The sequence below is a fragment of the Primulina eburnea genome, chromosome 17, assembly GCF_022965805.1.
Source record: "Primulina eburnea isolate SZY01 chromosome 17, ASM2296580v1, whole genome shotgun sequence".
In the NCBI taxonomy this organism is placed as follows: Eukaryota; Viridiplantae; Streptophyta; class Magnoliopsida; order Lamiales; family Gesneriaceae; genus Primulina; species Primulina eburnea.
Window position 1 is genome coordinate 26,842,108 of NC_133117.1, and position 18,287 is coordinate 26,860,394.

At 38.6% G+C, this 18,287-nt stretch overlaps 2 protein-coding genes across 2 annotated transcripts; both read left to right on the plus strand.

Moving 5' to 3' along the window:
• Positions 1-5,491: 5,491 nt before the first annotated feature.
• Positions 5,492-7,410, plus strand: LOC140818650 (GDSL esterase/lipase CPRD49-like). The gene is made up of 6 exons (XM_073178688.1): positions 5,492-5,755; positions 6,106-6,183; positions 6,262-6,402; positions 6,573-6,649; positions 6,744-6,893; positions 6,982-7,410. The coding sequence occupies exons 1-6, from the start codon at positions 5,645-5,647 to the stop codon at positions 7,196-7,198; spliced, it is 774 nt and encodes a 257-aa protein (XP_073034789.1). The 5' UTR covers positions 5,492-5,644; the 3' UTR covers positions 7,199-7,410.
• A 2,538-nt stretch (positions 7,411-9,948) lies between these two features.
• Positions 9,949-12,264, plus strand: LOC140818001 (uncharacterized). Its single transcript, XM_073177798.1, has 4 exons — positions 9,949-10,291; positions 10,483-10,724; positions 10,892-11,524; positions 11,860-12,264. Exons 1-4 carry the CDS (start codon positions 9,949-9,951, stop codon positions 12,262-12,264), a joined length of 1,623 nt encoding a protein of 540 aa, XP_073033899.1.
• The last annotated feature ends 6,023 nt before the right edge of the window (positions 12,265-18,287 follow it).

Genomic DNA, 18,287 nt, shown 5'->3' on the forward strand with positions numbered 1-18,287 from the left:
ATGACTGCGAGATCAAATACCATCCAGGTTCTGCGAATCTCACAGCCGATGCTCTTAGTCGCAAGGTGAGAGCCTCTGCACTTCAGACCAGTGCTATGATTAGTACTATCCAGGATTGTTGTTCATTGGGATTTAATTTCAAACATCGGAAAGGTATGGAGAGCATTCGTGTTGCTACCATTTTATCTGAGCCAGCTTTGTTCGCTCGGATTCGAGATGCACAGATGTCTGATCTCAAGACTCAGAGATTAGCCCGATTGGTTGGTGGAGATAGCAATTTCCATTATCAGTCTAATGGTCTTCTGTGTTTGTCTAATCGGGTTGTAGTACCAGAGGATGATACTTTGAGGGAAGAAATCTTGGCTCAGGCTCATCGAAGCAAGTTGAGTGTCCATCCGGGAAGCAACAAGATGTATAAAGATTTGAGGACACGATTTTGGTGGAAAGGGATGAAGCGCAGCGTTTATCAGTTTGTTTCCAAGTGTCTTGTTTGTCAGCAGGTTAAGGCAGAGCACCGTCGACCGGGAGGATTATTGCTGAACTTACCTATTCCCGAATGGAAGTGGGAGCATATCGCGATGGATTTCATTACTCACTTACCATTGTCTTCGAGGAATAGTGATGCTATTTGGGTAGTGGTGGATCGACTCACCAAGTCTGCTCATTTTCTGCCATATAACCGTGATTTCACTTTCGATCGTATGGCTCGATTGTACATTCAAGAGATTGTACGTTTGCATGGGGTGCCAGTTAGTATTGTCAGTGACAGAGATCCTCGTTTTACCTCACGATTTTGGGGTAGTTTCCAGGCGGTATTGGGTACGTCCCTAAGTTTAAGTACAGCTTATCATCCAGAGACCGACGGTCAGACGGAGAGGACTATCCGTACACTTGAGGATATGATGCGAGCTTGTGTGATGGATTTCGGAACCGCTTGGCAGGATCATTTGCCTTTGATTGAGTTCGCGTACAACAACAGCTACCATCGTAGTATTGGTATGGCACCATTTGAGGCGTTGTATGGGCGACGTTGTCGTACTCCATTATTTTGGGATGAAGTTGGGGAACGACATGTTGAGGGACCGGAGTTAGTCCAGCAGGCTATTGATAAGGTTGCAATAATCAAGAAACGGATTAAGATCGCTCAGGATCGACAGGCTAGTTATGCGAACACCAAGCGGCGACCTCTTTATTTTCAGCCAGGTGAGAAAGTGTTTCTCCGAGTTTCGCCTTTTCGCAGGATTTTGAGATTTGGTCTCAAGGGTAAGCTGTCTCCGAGATTTATTGGTCCATTTGAAATATTGGAAAGCGTGGGAGATTTGGCTTACAGACTTGCATTGCCGCCGTACCTATCAAGTATTCATGATGTATTCCACGTATCTTTGTTGAGACGATACGTAGCAGATGAGTCTCACATTTTGCATCCCTCTGAAGTTCAACTAAATTCAGATTTGTCTTACGTGGAACGACCAGTGCGGATCCTCGATCGCAAAGACAAGGTATTGCGGAATAAGATCATTCCTCTTGTCTTAGTTCAGTGGCAGCGCAGAGGCACTGAAGAAGCCACTTGGGAGCTAGAGAGTCGTATGCGTTCGGAGCATCCAGAGCTCTTTTGAGTTGTACTGTAGTTGTACTATGGATGTGTGTGTGTATTTTCCGCCGTAATCCAAAGATCAGTTGTGTTCAACAACAATTGAGATATAATAACAATGTTGTTACTCCTTTTTGTTCATCCTATAAACCTGATTTCGAGGACGAAATCTTTTTAAGGGAGGGAGAATGTAGTATCCCGATTCCTAATTTGAGTTAATTATTAGATTAATTATTTTCGGTGGGATCGGAAGGACCGAACCGGGTTCGGATCGTCCGATCATGGTTCGGATCGTCCGAGCCAGATGTCGGATCGTCCGAGCCAGGTGGCTGGACCCGTGGCAGACATGCAGAATTCGGATCGTCCGAGCAAGGGTTCGGATCGTCCGAGACAGGTGGCTGGACACGTAGAACGCATGCAAGGTTCGGATCGTCCGAAGTGGGTTCGGAGCGTCCGAAGTGTACCGGATCGGAGCTTCCGAAGTGGATCGGATCGTCCGAACATTGGCTATAAATAGAGGTGCGAGGCTTCATTTCTTACTCGCCATTTCAGAGCGTTCCAGAGCGTTTTAGTCGTTTCTGAGAGGTTTCTAGTCATTCCCGAGGTTCAGGCACTAGCAGGGAGCTACTGGCTTTGTAGCGGAGCTGTGCTCTAGTTGGGAGCTAGCGGCATCAGCGGGCTAGCGACGGACGAAGGTTTGGAATTGTATCATTATTATTTCAGGATTATCTAGTTAAGTCTGGTAGATAAGTTTTAGTGATGGTTTTCACTTGATGAATAGGCTTGGAATAGACCTGTTTGTCTGGTTTTCCAGTGGATTAGGATTGCAGTGATAGAGGTACGAAAGTACTATCCGAGATATCCTGGTCGAGTATACATTCTTATATGTGTTGCATGATTATGTGGTGCATTGATATATGTCATATGATGCATGCTATTATGTCACGCTGTATGATGCATGTTGCATTTCATGTTGAGCCGTATCTCCTTCGAGATAGCCTTTACTGTTGAGCTGTATCTCTTTCGAGATAAGCTATATCTTGTGGGGCCGCTCAGCCCTGTCTTGTCTTGTGGACGCATGGACACCGAGAGTACACAGTGGCCGACGGGTCGGGAGGGCTTCGGTGATCCGGGACATTTTTGGTCCACGTCTGTTCTTGTAGTGGATGCAGTGACCCAGAGGAGTACCGCGCGGCACTATCCACTTGGCGCCTCTAGACTGAGCATTTTGAGATCCTTTGTTACTCCTGTTTCTTGACTACCCTGGTATCATATCATAGCATGTGCATTTCATATAGGCTTGTATACTCATGCTTTTGTACTGGGCGTTCTTATCGCTCACGTCCTCGGTTTTGTTTATCTTGGACACCCCATTCCCTCGGGGCAGGCCTCAGGTTGGATGGCTCAGGAAGAGCAGGAGGAGGACAGTGAGTAGCTGGTTGGTTTAGTTTTCAGTACTATTCTATTTCGATATGGTTGTACCGAATATATTTTGAGTTGTTCTGTTTTCGATTGGGTTGTATAACTATTGTCGTTGGCCATAATTCCGCTGTTATCTCTGATTATTATTAATTAAGTTAAGTGCATGCTTAGTTTCTTGATTAGTAGGTGATTCTGGAACGGGTCACTACAGTCTGCATGACAACAGGTGGGACAAGATAAGGGTCAAAAAGAGAACGAGGCTGGACTAGATAGCGTGGAGATCCGGGCTTCGGAAGCAACTTAGGATTCAGTACTGATATGTAATTGAACCTAGTTGAATTATTGTAGATAACATCAGATTGTATATTTATGTTTAATATGTAATTTGAATTTAATTACATTACGTTTCCGCTGTGTAATTTAGAAAAAAATTTTAGACCCTGTTTATTATACTTGATCATTTATTCTTAAAAACGATTAAGGAATGGATTAGCGTCCGGGTCCCCACATAATTAGAACTAGTACAACCACGCACGCGTTGCGTGCTTGTACGATATGTTTTTATAATTTATTTGATTTATATTTAAATGAGAATCAAAATATATTTATAAGAAATAATGAGTGGCTACATTATAATTTTGATATATGAACTAAAAAATAAATTAAAAAAGAATAAAAAAGACCCAAGCAAAAATTGAACATACAACCTCATGATTAAGAAACATAGGCTTTATCCACTAAACTACATGTGACTTACTTTTATTTTTTAACACTTTATTAATATATATAATTAGTAATGTAGAGAGTGGGGGTGAAGGGTATTTTAGGTATTTTAAAAAACAGACCAAGGAAGTTACTCTAACCTACTCAGCCTTAATAAATAGTAAGAGATTAGCAATTTCTTATATTACTTTGTATTAACATAAACATATTTATAAAATGTTTTAAATTATATTAAAGTGATCAAAGTTATAGAGTAACTAAACACTATTTCATATATAAACTTTTATAAATTTATTTTAAAAACTTAACAAAATACTTTATAATTTCATTAGTATTAAGTACAATAATATTAAATCATTCTTATATTAAATTAATTTAAATTATATTATAAATACTAACCTTGAAATATTTCAAAAATCACAATATCATATTTATTATTTTTTTATTTTTCTAACTGTTTTTTAATATCGCGATTAATATTACAAATATACTATTTAACTAAATTATACATAATCATATATTGTTAAAGAACAAAATTATAATTACATTAATATAATAAAAATAATACAAACAAAATATTAAAAAAAGTACTTAAATTACCTTCTCAGACGTAATTATACGGAACTTGTAATAATATCTCCGGACGGTGCTAATATCTGAAATAAACGAAAAGTATTATAAAAAAATACACAAAGAAAATACTAATTCTTAATATATAATTATAATATTATCAACGAAATTAAACATTACCTCTTGATATATCTTCAAATGAAAAAGATGATCAACAAATAATATTAACTGAAGTCGAATCAGAAAGATGATTTCTCATATTAATCGGATACACCAAACAGGTGAAGAACAAATAATTTCGTATATGAAAATGAAATGAGAGGGGGAGTACACGGTAATTGAAGGTGAGAGCATATTTAAGCGGGGAGAACACGGAGCGGACACGGATTCAAAGAATCCGTGACAGCCTACCTTTTCCTTTTTTTTAAAAATTTTTAATTTTTTTTTAAAAAAAAAACAAATGAGAATCCGGTATAGGTAGTTGCGGATTGTACTACTTTTGTATACTTTCCTATTCTGCAATATTTTTATAACGATTTTTAAAAATTATAATATTTTTGAAAAAAACCCGATCTAAATATGGCCTCTCTCTCTCTCTACAAAGTATTCCGTAGCCTTGTCACTCTTCTTTTGGTCCAAAATTTATTTGTTTGATCTGTTCTCTACTTAATTCAAACAAATATTTATCATATTCTCTTGCACATAATTAATCCATACAGATGATATTGATTCAAAACCATCTCAAGATAAAACCCAAATATATATAAATATATATCTAATAGGTGAATTTCACATCATCTATACTTACATAAGTGTGCACAGTTAATGTACAATTTATCAAAAACTCATATATATATATATATGTTATTTCTTTAAGTTGCACTAGATAAAACTCAAGTTAACGCAATTACTTACAAATCATGCTAAATAAATCTGTACATCTAAGAAAGTTAGTAGAATATTTGAACTCATGATGAATGACTCATCCGTTACACCCGTTTGGACAATGCTTGTGGCAACATTCTACGCTGTTATTATTATTATTATATAACAATACGTATACAAAAGAAAATGAAACTTTCTTTAATCTTTCTTCACCTAACAATCATCATTCATCCAAGAGGGACCATTATAGCAAAAAAAGCCATGAAAAGGACAGAATAAATTTGAAGGAAATGATTTCTGTCCTTGCAGGCTCCATCATCCTTTGAGGGTCTCATTCTCCTTTCGCCATTTTGTTCTCTTCCGTTTGTTGTTTTCTTCCATTGAGGTATATTTTTGCTTCACTGAAACACAGAATCTGGAGAGACTCACTGGTTGCCCCTGATCAGTGGGAAAATGGTGGGTCCGAGTCGGCCCCAGATTGTTCTGTTCGGGTCGTCCATTGTGCAGATGAGCTTCCACGTCGGAGGCTGGGGAGCCATTCTTGCTGATCTCTATAGTAGGAAGGTATTCTTAGTACCCTTCTTCACTTGTTATAATTCTTAGCATCGGTACCGTGCTCGCTTTCATCTTCTCCGATTCTCATCCCTCTATTCTTTTCAAAAAAAGGTTCAACTTTCTAGTTTCCTTGAGCTACGATTTGTGATGTATTTAGGACAAAAGATGCCTTTTCCCCTTGATGTATCATGGGACATTTGGACACCCTGTCTAATAAGTTCAATCGAAATTGAGGTGGGCTCGGCAGTACTAGTAGACCACAAATGAAAGATCCAGAGGAATTATGGAAAAAATAATCATTCTCGTCTTTGGAAGATATATTGATTTATTTTCCTTTTTGTCCACAACTTTTTCTTTAGGCAGACATAGTATTGCGAGGATACGCTGGTTGGAATTCGAGGAACGCCCTTCAAGTGTTGAATCAGATTTTCCCGCAGGTATCTTTAATTCAGATATCCACTGCACAGAAGTATGAACCTTTGAATCTTCATGCCATACTTATATTAAAAATCCAGGATGCAGCTGTTCAGCCTTCTCTGGTTATAGTATATTATGGTGGTAACGATGCAATTCATCCGCACCCGAGTGGATTAGGCCCTCATGTTCCTCTTCTCGAATACGTTGAAAACATGAAGAAAATCGCCATTCATATCAAGGTACATCGTATTCTAGGTGATCTCTAAAAATCATTACTACAATTGCCTACTCCTTCCCTGTTCTTTTCTTTGATCTTGGTTGACAATTACTATGCCTTGTCAAAATGTGTACGTGCTTCAAGATTCTGACAAGGAGTAATATCTTCTTGCAATTTTTGTCCAATTTACAGAGTCTTTGTAAGGATACGAGGATCGTTTTTCTTACTTCTCCCCCTGTGGATGAGGCAATGATCTACGATTATTACGGGTGATCACTGACCCGAACTTAAATCAAGGTTTCATATTAGCTTCTCAAGTAAACATGAATAATAAAATGTTTCATACCCATGTCCCAAATCCAGTGATACATTCGTCAGCCAAGCTCGATCAAATGAAACCTGCCGCGCATACGCTGAAGCGTTACTAGAACTAGGCAAACATATGGATATTAAAGTCATCAACCTTTGGACAGCGTTTCAGAACAGAGACGACTGGGGAAAAACTTACTTATTGTGAGTACATTGTAAAAAATATTAGTTTGGATATTCCAATTTGATTCCAAATTGCTCTAAGTTTCTGAATGTTGTTGTGTTTGCGTAGGGATGGAATCCATCTGAGCTCTGAAGGAAGCCAGATAGCAGTGAAGGAGATTTTGAAGGTACTCCATGAGGCTGAATGGGAACCAAGCCTATATTGGAAGTCTATGCCAAATGAATTTTCAGAGTACATGGTCGATCCTCGTGCAAAAACTACCAAAGACTGCGTAGTCTTGAACGAGATTTATGGCTCGATGATCGGTTCGGATGAATGGAAATAGATCATAGATCCAATCATTTCCGAACTTGCTAGTCCTATATATAATAAAATTGTGGCCTATCAATAAAAGTTTCAAATAATCAAGCTACACAATCATTTCATCACAAGCCATACCAATTCCAAAATTTATGCCGAAGCATATTTCGTTTAGTCGCTTACATTTGTACTCCAAATATCACAAATTCAATTCTTGGTTCAAAGAATGTAGAGAAACTTGAGGTCATATGTGAAGGGACATAATATTTCCGATTTTAATTGATATATTTTATTGATTTAAATTATTTCTCTAATATTATGTTTTTTTGTTGATTTAATTGAGTATAATATTTAATATGATTTTGTCTTTCTCAGATTATGAGATAATTATGGAAATATTTTCTAGATATGATATTTATTATAGTGATTTAATAAGATATGATATCAATGTTTAAATACAGTTTATTTCTAATTAAACTCTACTTTTCTTATGAAATATATTTCCTTGTGGAGGTCAACGACATCATTGAAGCTCTCTCTTCCTCGGTCAATATTCACTCACGTGTGCACGTTCAGATTTTCAGATAAAATCCTATTCAAGAGACGTGCTGTGTTTGAAGAGTGGTGATCGTGTGTTGCCGTGAATGTTGGGAACATCTGCAGACAACATCTGTGAAGAAGTTGGCTGAAAACTGTTTTCGTGGATTCCCTTTTAGCATCACGTTTTGCTTTCTTGTTTTAGTTTTTATTCTGGTTATTTGTTTTTAGAAAGCATTTATTGTAAGAATATGATTTATTATTATTAATTATTAGTATTAGTATTATATTTATTAGGTATTATGAAGTGCAAAACATTGAAAAACATGAAGTGAAAAACATTGAAAAACATGAGTGCAAAACATTGACAAAACATGAGTGCAAAACATTGAAAATCAAATGTGCCAAAATTGACTAAAATAAAAAAAATATATTAAATTATGCATCAAATTGTGGAAATTATTTTCAAATCTTGCCTATAAATAGATGTATTGAGTTTGAGAGAAATCACACCAAAACCTCTCCATCTAGAGCAAGCTTGAAGTTTGAAACCATCAACCTTTCTTGAAGTGAAATTTAGGAGCAATAATTCTGTTATACTTTTGGAAATTCGTTCCATCACTCCCGACCTCAGAATCCGATCTTCACTGTTCATAATACACTTTCAGATGTTCTTAACATCATATCCAAATTTCAGTCTCATCCAACGGTTCAATTTTTGGGAAACGTATCTGCAAGAATACTGCTCGGAATTCAAGCGAATTTAGCAATCTTACGGATTTTCGGACGTTAACTTCCAGCTTGTTTCTTCCATAATTTAGGAGCACCTTTCTGTAAGTGGGCTTAAGTTTTAAAGTATTTAAGTATGTTTTCGAAAATTCGATCGACATGATATATTCCTTCGATTTGATATATGAATATTTCGTTTCGATAAATTGTTAAGCATGTTTAAATCAAATTTCAAGTGCATGTTCCTTTCGTTTCAAAATTGTGTTGTCTTCGTTTCATGTTATATTCTAATATATGTTCTTAAACACCAATTGGTGTATTTTAAGATTTTTATTTAAAGGCACTGTTATGATTCAAGTTAGAAATGGTAAAAAAGGAAAATTTTCCTAAAACATGATAAGATATGACAAGTTTATGGCCCTGATGCGGTGGGTAATAATAACCGATATATGGCCTCACCCCTTAGAGAAATTACATATAGGGGACTGATCAGTAACACCATGGATAATAAGATGAAATAAGAGCGCAATACGAATAATATATGTCTATATGCATATGCTAAGTTATGTTTGCTCATTGTTAATATTATGTCTTGATTTTGTTATGAATAATTATTGTGACATGAAATTCATTTAATATTTACATAAATATATATAAGTTATGTCGTATCTATCATTTTGTCTATTTATTGATCCGACGTTTGTTGAGACACGGAAAATTTCGAATTGTTAAAGATCTATATATGTATATCCTTGTGTTATTGTGATCGATCGGCCCCCACTTGCTGAGTATTTCACAAAATACTCACCCTTACACCTCTCACTCTCAGATAAGAATGAAAAACAAGTTGAAGAAGAAGAGCAAATGCATTTCTGGGGATGATAACAAGGTTTCAGTTGATCAAGACATACTTTGGAATTTGGCTATCTTTTATTTTTACGTTGTTCGCTTCCGCACTTGTTTGTTAAGTTGATTACGTTGTAAAGACAATGTATGTTTTATGAAAAAGACTGGTTTGGTTGTACACTATACTACGAGGCTTGTTGATTTACGATTGAATAATGGTAAAACAACGCCGGATGTCAACTCACCCCGGTATCGGGACGTGACATTTATTTTCTCAACTTCTTGAGGAAATTGATTTTAGTCTTAATCACTAGTGATAGGTTTTTTGTGTAAACGATTTGGTTTTCTAGTGATTAATTTTTTGTCATAAGGCACCACACAAGTATTTATACTTGCAAATTTAATCTTGTCCATCTATTTATTTAAAGTCAATTTGTGTTACAAAATATAATATTCTGCTGCATGTTGTCCGAGATGTTGTAACATCTGGCACGACACTTAATTCTGATAAAACACAAATTCACTATTTTACATCCTATTCTAATATTTTTAGTAGTCTTGGTATCTTTCGAACAACATAAATCTTACAAGTGGTATCAGAGCCTACTCTTGATATACTAAGTGTTGATTCTGGTTTTTGTTTTATTTGACAGAATTAATCAAATGGACACATCACTTGCAAGCGCAACACTTCGACCACCAGTCCTAGATGGTAAAAATTACAGCCTATGGAAGGTCAAAATCAGATACTACATAAAATTAATAAATGAACGGGCATGGCAGTGTGTCATCAATGGATGGAATTCACCAGTCATGATAGATCAAGAGGGTGACAGCTTGCCAAAACCTGAAACTGACTGGACTGTTGATGAAGTGCAAAATTCGAACTACAACTCAAAGGCCTTGAATGCTATATTTACATCGGTTGACATGAACATGTTCAGTTTAATCACAAACTGTACTTCTGCTAAAAGTGCATGTGGTACTCTCCAAAGACACTGTGAAGGTTCTGAAAGTGTTCGATGAACCAGATCGAGGATGCTCACTTCCAAATTCGAGATGATAAGGATGGAAGAATCTGAGAACATACTCGATTACGATCGTCGCCTACGGGAAATTGCTAATGAGGCATTCAGTATTGGAGACCCAACTCCAATGAGCGTTTATTTAGCAAGGTCCTCCGTTCTCTGCCTGAAGGATTCAACATAAAATTTTGCGCAATAGATGAGGCTAAGGACACTTCTCAGATGGCTTTCGAAGACCTTATCAGTTCACTGCGCGCTTTTGAGGTGAACATGGACATGCAGAAGAAGGATAAAGGGAAAACAATTGCATTCCAAGCTTCAAATGACTCCTACAATGAACTCCTTCAAATATCCCAAGAAGTCAATGATTCTGATCTCTGTGAGGATTCTATCTCCTTTATCACAAAGAATTCGGTGATTACTTGAAAAGAATCAAAGATAAGAAGAAGGACGCACAACCATCGAAATTTCCAAGTCTTCCACCTCCTGAAAGGCCACAAAGGTTTCCTGCCAAGCAACAATTTCAACCAAGGAATGAAGGCAAGGGACAATCTAATGCAATGAAGTATGATTCGGTGCAGTGTAGAGAGTGTCAAGGCTTCGGTCATTATGCCAATGAATGTGCTAACAGATTTCGAAAAAATAAAGGCTATAATGTGTCTTTAAGTGATGAAGAATCTGATCTTGAAGAGAAATATACTGATGAAGATAATCAAATCTCGCTGACTGCATTATTGACAGAAAATCACAGACTGCATGTGAATTCTTTAGGTGTTGGCCTAGGTGTTGCCACACCTAGCCGCAACATCTGCAAAAATTCAGTGTGCTTAAAATTCACAACTTCTGGAAATTCGACTGCAGATGAGGAATTGGAATCTGGTGATGAAGAGATGACTCTTGAGAGTGTTCAAAAGTTTTATGAAGAGTTGTTTGAGGATTGGACAAAAAGAAACAAGCTCAACTCAACTCTTGTAAAGGAAAACATTGATCTAAAAGTCGTGGTTGCGAAACTTGAACTCATTCTTTGCAAAAAGGATGTGGAACTAGGCAAGACCAAGGATGAACTTCAAAAGGCTACTGAAAACCTATCCAAGTTTTATTCAAGCACCTCCAAGCTTGAAACCATTCTTTCAATGGGAAGAGATGACAAGAAGGATTTAAGGTTCAAAGACAGTGTATATGAAACTGGTGAATCTTCAAAATCCACTGTTTTGGTGAAGGGAAAGACTGAAATACTCACACCATCACAAACTACGCCTTCAACGAAAAGCTTTACTCAAAAAACGACAACTTGTTGCACCAATCTCTAAGAAACGAAAACACAGGTATGTATGCCATTATTGTTTTAAGCCTTGACATATCAGGCACTACTGCTTTAAACTCAGAGATGACTGCATGAATCAAAAGACGAGTCAGATGTTGCCCCAAATGTTACACAACATTTCCCGCAACACCTCCTATCATCAACCTACAGTAAGACAAATTTGGGTACCAAAGGAAAAAACTCACTGTAATGTTGTCTATACTTCTTTGAGAACTAACACTGCAGGTCATTGGTACTTTGATAGTGACAGGTTCAAGAGAACATCTCATCGATTATGTTGAACAAAATTGTAGTAGAGTAACCTATGGAGGGGGAGCTAAAGGAAAAATTGTTGGAAATGGTACATTGAATGTTGAAGGACTACCAAAGCTCCACAATGTGTTTCATGTTGAAGGATTAAATTCTCGTTTGATAAGCATAAGCCAATTGTGTGATGATAATTTGCTTGTTAAGTTTGATAAACATACTTGTGAAGTATTTGATGAAACTAACATGTGCATTATGACAGGTACAAGGTCTTCGGATAATTGCTATATCAAATATGTGAAGAACTTTCATGCAAGCATTTGCAAATCACCGAACTTGACCTTTGGCATCAAAAACTCGGACATGCAAATTTCAAAACCTTGAACAACTTGAGTAAGTACGATGCAGTAAGAGGTATGCCTAATCTTTCATCTGGTATACCATATGTGTGCGGAGATTGTCAAAAAGGGAAACAGACTCGCGTGTCGCACCCAGTGTTGCCAACATATGGGACAACATGATATCTGGAATTGCTACACATGGATCTTATGGGTCCTATGGAAGTGGAAAGATTTGGAGATCTCAAGAAGAAAACTGCTGAAGATGACGTTGAAGACCTTCTGGACAATCCAATTTCATAGGAAAATGCAGATGTTGCCCCAGATATTGCAACATCTGACACAACACATGACACTGAAGTCACTGAATCTGAATAAATGCATAGTGATGATGATGCAGTTGATGATGGACCGTGTATTCCAAGAAAAATCCAGAAGAACCATCCATCACTCAAATAATTGGATATGTGTGTGAAGATGTTAAAACTCGAAAAAAAAAAAGAAAGTGAATTACCGAAAAATGGCTGGACTTATATGCATGAGCTCCACATACTCACAGGTTAGATTTTCATGTTTTTATCCAATATTGAGCCTAAGAATGTTGATGAAGCTTTAAAAGATGAATTTTGGATTATTGCATTGCATGATGAGCTTGAGCAATTTGTTCGAAATGATGTATGGAACTTGGTTCCATCTCCTGACCATGCTAACATAATTGGTACAAAATGGATTTTCAAAAATAAAACCGATGAGTCAGGAAAAATCATTAGAAACAAAGCAAGATTGGTTGCTCAAGGGTATACACATGTTGAGGGGGTTTATTTCGATGAGACCTTTCGTAAGGACCGTGTATCGTATTATCGTAAATCATGTGTGATTATCGATAATGTATGAATTGTCATGTGATTATGTATTTAATGTATATCGTGACAAGGAAATTGAGAAAATGAATATTGATTATGAATTGACCTTGTACGAGCTCGAGTAGAGAAGCCGGACGCCAATGTAGTACAAAAGTGTATATTTGTACAGAACATGTGGCGCCCGGGCGGTAGAAAATGACCGCCCGAGCGCCAGGGTATATGGAATTTGTGTTCGGGCAGAACACTTCGCGCCCGAGCGGTAGTTTGTGACCGCCTGAGCGCGAAGCGAGTGGCATGGGACAGAACATGGCGCGCCCGAGTGGTAAATTGTGACCGCTCGAGCGCGGTACAAGCAACACTCGGGGACAGAATGTCTCGCGCTTGGGCGCGAGAATTCTACCGCCCGAGCACGAGAGGCGGTGGGATAAGGATAAATTCTTCTTTTCTTTCCTCCGTCAGTTGATTTCAATAACTTTGAGAGATAAGTTCGAGATTTCAGTTTTCTTTCGTCCAAATCGACTTCAAAACGCTGTCTAAACGCGAAACAAATTATATATTTGTAATCGTCGCGTTGAGGGCTTCTGACTGAGGTAATTTTCTTCTAGTTCCAGCAGCTCTAAATATCAAAGTGCTGGAATAGCATGTATTTGAAGTTGAATTTCTGATATGTAGTAGAATAAACGACAATAAACTCATATTCGAAGTCGGAATTGAATTATGATATGATTTGAATTTGATATGAATTATTGAAGTTCAAATGATATTTGAAACTCATATTAATGATTTTGAATGATGTTATTGATTGGAATGAGTATGTTATTGATGTAGATAAAGTGTAATATCAATATCTTCAGACTACATCAACAGGAAACGAAGAATTGAGGTATGTTGCGACCGGGTAACATACGACAGGTATCTGTATTATATGATATATGATTGGATTGATTGGATTGGAATGAGAATATGTGTCTATATGCCTATGTGTTGATTTATGTGGCATACATGACATTGAGATTTGAATATCGATGTATAAAAATAAATGTTTTGTTAACACACATCATTTTATGCATACATCGATACATGACATGCACGTTGAGCTATGATCCTTGGATACCCTGATATGATTTGATTGGATTCCGGGGTTTGTGAACACAATCGCTATGCCGATATTATATGACCCGTAAAGCATAGATAATTGTGGCCCCATATGATTGGATATGAGATGTGGGATTTGATGGCGCTTTGCCGACGCTATCATATGTGTATTCCCATATCGACCGGTGTGCCAGCTCGAGCATTGATTTGATTTGATAGCGATTCGATTGATTCTGACATGTGCTCAGTGGATGGGCATTTGACCTGATACCTCCACGACATACATGCACTGCATACCATATATCATTGTTTAGATATCTGTGGTATATATGATTGGTTGTTCCATACGGAGCTTTGCTCACCCCCAAGGGGGGCTGTTGTTGTCTTTGTGTGTGGACAATGGCAGGTACTCCAGGATATCAGGATACCGGAGAGGGTACTTCTGGAGGGAGCCACAGCTTGGGCTGAGGTTTTATGTTTATGTCTTGTTCCCAATATATATGTATATGTATCTATATACCGGGGCATTTCCCGAGGATATGAGATGTTTTTATGTGATTGGTTGTGATTACGTGTGGGCATGATTATGACGTGAGATGAGATACTATTTTTAGTATTCAAATAAAATGACTTGGGCTCATTGTAAAGAAATTTTAAACTCGTTTTCCGCTGTGATTAATTAACCCTAATCAAATTGTGTTGTAATAACGATTAGGTGCTAAGGGCCCCACACCTTTTCTCCTGTAGTCCGTATTGTGTCAGTCAGACTATTGCTAGCCATTGCATGCTACATGAAAATCACACTTTTTCAAATGGATGTCAAAAGTGCATTTATAAATGGAATTTTGAGTGAAGAAGTGTATGTTAGACAACCTAAGGGTTTTGAGGATCCACACCATTTGGATCATGTCTACAAATTGAAGAAGGCACTTTATGGTTTGAAGCAAGCACCACGTGAATGGTATGGGAGATTAACAGAATATCTACTTGAAATTGGCTTCAAACAAGGTGAGGTAGACAAAACTCTTTTTATTCAAAAGTCCAAAGGTGAGATCTTTATTTGTCAAATCTATGTTGATGATATCATTTTCGGTTCTTCATCCCAAAAGCATGCTAATAATTTTGTTGAATGCATGTCTACTACGTTTGAAATGAGCATGGTTGGTGAATTACATTTCTTTCTTGGCTTGTAAATCAAACAAATGCACGATAGCTTATTTTTATGCCAAAGTAAGTATGCCAAAATCTGATAAAGAAATTTGCTAATGAGTATACTAAGCACATGAAGACACTTACGGGCTCAAATGAAAAATTATCCAAAGACGATGCTGTCGAAAATGTTGACATATCCTATATCGCAGCATCATTGGAAGTCTCTTGTACTTGACTGCTAGTCGCCCTGACTTCATGTTTAGTGTTTGTTTATGTGCTACATACCAATCTAATCCTAAGATTTCTCACTTAAAAGCCGTAAAACGTATCCTACGATACATAGCTGGAACCATTGACTTAGAATTGTGGTATACACACGAAACCAATTCTAATCTAGTAGGGTTTTCTGATGCTGATTGGGCAGGGGATTTGGATGAAAAAAAAAGTACCTCTGGAGGTTGTTTTTACCTTGGAAATAACTTGATATCATGGCAAAGTAGAAAACAGAACTTTGTTTCTGTAGTAGCCCGAATGCCGAATTGGGTAATTAACGGATTAATGGTGATTAATCATGATCGGAAGGTCCGAAGATGGTTCGGAAGCACCGAAGAGTTCGGCAGGTCCGAAGTGAGTTCGGTGGATCCGATCATTAGGTGTCAAGAGTTGATCGACACGTGGGAGTTCGGACGTTCCGAAGTGTAGGTTCGGTGGATCCGATCATGAGGTGTCAAGAGCAGCTGGACACGTGCATGTTCGGACGGTCCGAAGTGTATGATCGGAGGATCCGATCATGAGCTGTCAAGAGCCAGTGGACACGTAGCGTTCGGACGTTCCGAAGTGGTGTTCGGAGGATCCGAACATGGCCTATAAATAGTGGTCGGATTTCCTCATTTTGACTCGCCAATTCAGAGAGTTCCATAGCATTTCAGTCGTTTCTGACAGGTTCTAGTCTTGTTCCGAGATTTGGGCACTAGCGGGGAGCTGCTGGTCTTGTAGCAGAGCTGTGCTCTAGTTGGGAGCTAGCGGCATCAGCGGGCTAGCGACGGACGAAGGTTTGGAATTTTATCAGTATTTATCTCAGGATTATCTAGTTAAGTCTGGTAGATAAGTTTAGTGATGGTTTTCACTTGATGAATAGGCTTGGATTAGACCTGTTGTCTGGTTGTTCCAGTGGATTAGGATTGCTGTGATAGAGGTACGAAAGTACTATCCGAGATATCCTGGTTGAGTATACATTCATATATGTGTTGCATGATTATGTGGTGCATTGATATATGTCATATGATGCATGCTATTATGTCACGTTTATTACTGCACGTTGCATTTCATGTTGAGCCGTATCTCCTTCGAGATAGCCTTTGCTGTTGAGCTGTATCTCTTTCGAGATAAGCTATATCTTGGGGCCGCTCAGCCCTGTCTTGTGGACGCATGGACACCGAGAGTACACAGTGGCCGACGGGTCGGGAGGGCTTCGGTGGTCCGGGACATTTTAGGTCCACGTCTGTCTTGTAGTGGATGCAGTGACCCAGAGGTTGGACCGCGCGGCACTATCCACTTGGCGCCTCTAGACTGAGCATTGTTGAGATCCTTTTGTGATTCCTGTTTCTTGACTACCCCGGTATCATGATCATAGCATGTGCATTTCATATAGGTCTGTATACTCATACTTTTGTACTGGGCGTTCTTATCGCTCACGTCCTCGGTTTTGTTTATCTTGGACACCCCATTCCCTCGGGGCAGGTCTCAGGTTGGATGGTTCCGGAGGAGCAGGAGGAGGACGTTGAGTAGCCGGTTGGTTTAGTTTCGGTATCATTTGATTCGATATGGTTGTACCAGATATTCTTTACCTTATTTTGAGTTGTTCTAGAGTTCGTTTGGGTTGTATAACTATCATTTGTTAGTTGTTTCCGCTATTATCTCTGATTAGTAATTATTAAGTTAATTGCATGCTTAGTTTTCAATTAGTAGGTGATTCTGGAACGGGTCACTACATTTATGGTATCAGAGCATGCGTAGGATTTTGGGATATAGATTTTGTTTTGGGATTTCCGTTGACCATTTTTCCCTATTCTATCTTGTAGCGATGGCTGACCATTTTGATGACGGGAGTAGTCAGGGGAGTGTAGGTCGATGGGGTGACCAAGATGATCTTAGGCGTCACCATGAGCATCGTCATCGTCGGGATGGTCCTAGGCGTTTCGATATGCATCGTTTCATGCAGATGGGGCCTAAGCCTTTAGTTGGCGGTGAGACTCCCGATGATGCGGAGGATTGGTTAGAGCGCATGGAGAGTTGTTTCCGCGCATTCCAGTGCACCGATGAGCAGAAGATGGAGACCCTTAGTTTTCTTCTTGAGGGCCGTGCTCGCAGGTGGTGGCGATCGACTTCTGCGCCGATAGTTCAGTCTCAGGGTAGAGCGACTTGGGTCGATTTCCGTGCAGCGTTCATGCAGCTGTACTTTCCTCCAGCCCTTCGCCAGGCCAAGACGATTGAGCTCTTGAACCTGAAGCAGGGGAGTATGTCTGTTGATGAGTATCAGCAGAAATTCTTTGAGTTATTACCCTTCGCTCCTCATATCAGTGGCAGTTCTGAGGCCAAGTATGATCATTTCCTCCAGGGCCTTAATCAGGAGATCTTTGATCGAGTCACTGTCTGTGATAATCCTACTTCGTACGATGGGTTGGTGAACCGGTGTCGTCAAGCAGAGATCAGTCTCCAGCGTGGTAGGGCTATTCTTTCTTCTAGACCTCCGAGTACTTTGAGGCCTCGATCTCAGTCGTTCAAGAAATCTGGTTCGTCTTCTTCTGGATCTAGATCTCGATCTAGCGGTGTTTTCCGCTTTGGTAAGAAGAAGGAGTCTTGTGCGCATTGTGGGAAGAACCATCCATCGGAGCAATGCCGAGTAGCCGCAGGAGCTTGTTATCAGTGCGGAAAGATGGGGCATATTAAGAAGAATTGT

What these genes read in the sequence shown, in the direction of transcription:
- LOC140818001 (XM_073177798.1), top strand. Translation starts at nt 9,949, where the DNA reads ATGGACACATCACTTGCAAGCGCAACACTTCGACCACCAGTCCTAGAT. An exon ending in TCTCCAAAGACACTGTGAAG is followed by an intron (nt 10,292 to 10,482) that starts GTTCTGAAAGTG and finishes CTCTGCCTGAAG; the next exon opens with GATTCAACATAAAATTTTGC. An exon ending in CTTCAAAATCCACTGTTTTG is followed by an intron (nt 11,525 to 11,859) that starts GTGAAGGGAAAG and finishes CTAACACTGCAG; the next exon opens with GTCATTGGTACTTTGATAGT.
- LOC140818650 (XM_073178688.1), top strand. Translation starts at nt 5,645, where the DNA reads ATGGTGGGTCCGAGTCGGCCCCAGATTGTTCTGTTCGGGTCGTCCATT. An exon ending in ATGATCTACGATTATTACGG is followed by an intron (nt 6,650 to 6,743) that starts GTGATCACTGAC and finishes TCCCAAATCCAG; the next exon opens with TGATACATTCGTCAGCCAAG. An exon ending in TGGGGAAAAACTTACTTATT is followed by an intron (nt 6,894 to 6,981) that starts GTGAGTACATTG and finishes GTGTTTGCGTAG; the next exon opens with GGATGGAATCCATCTGAGCT.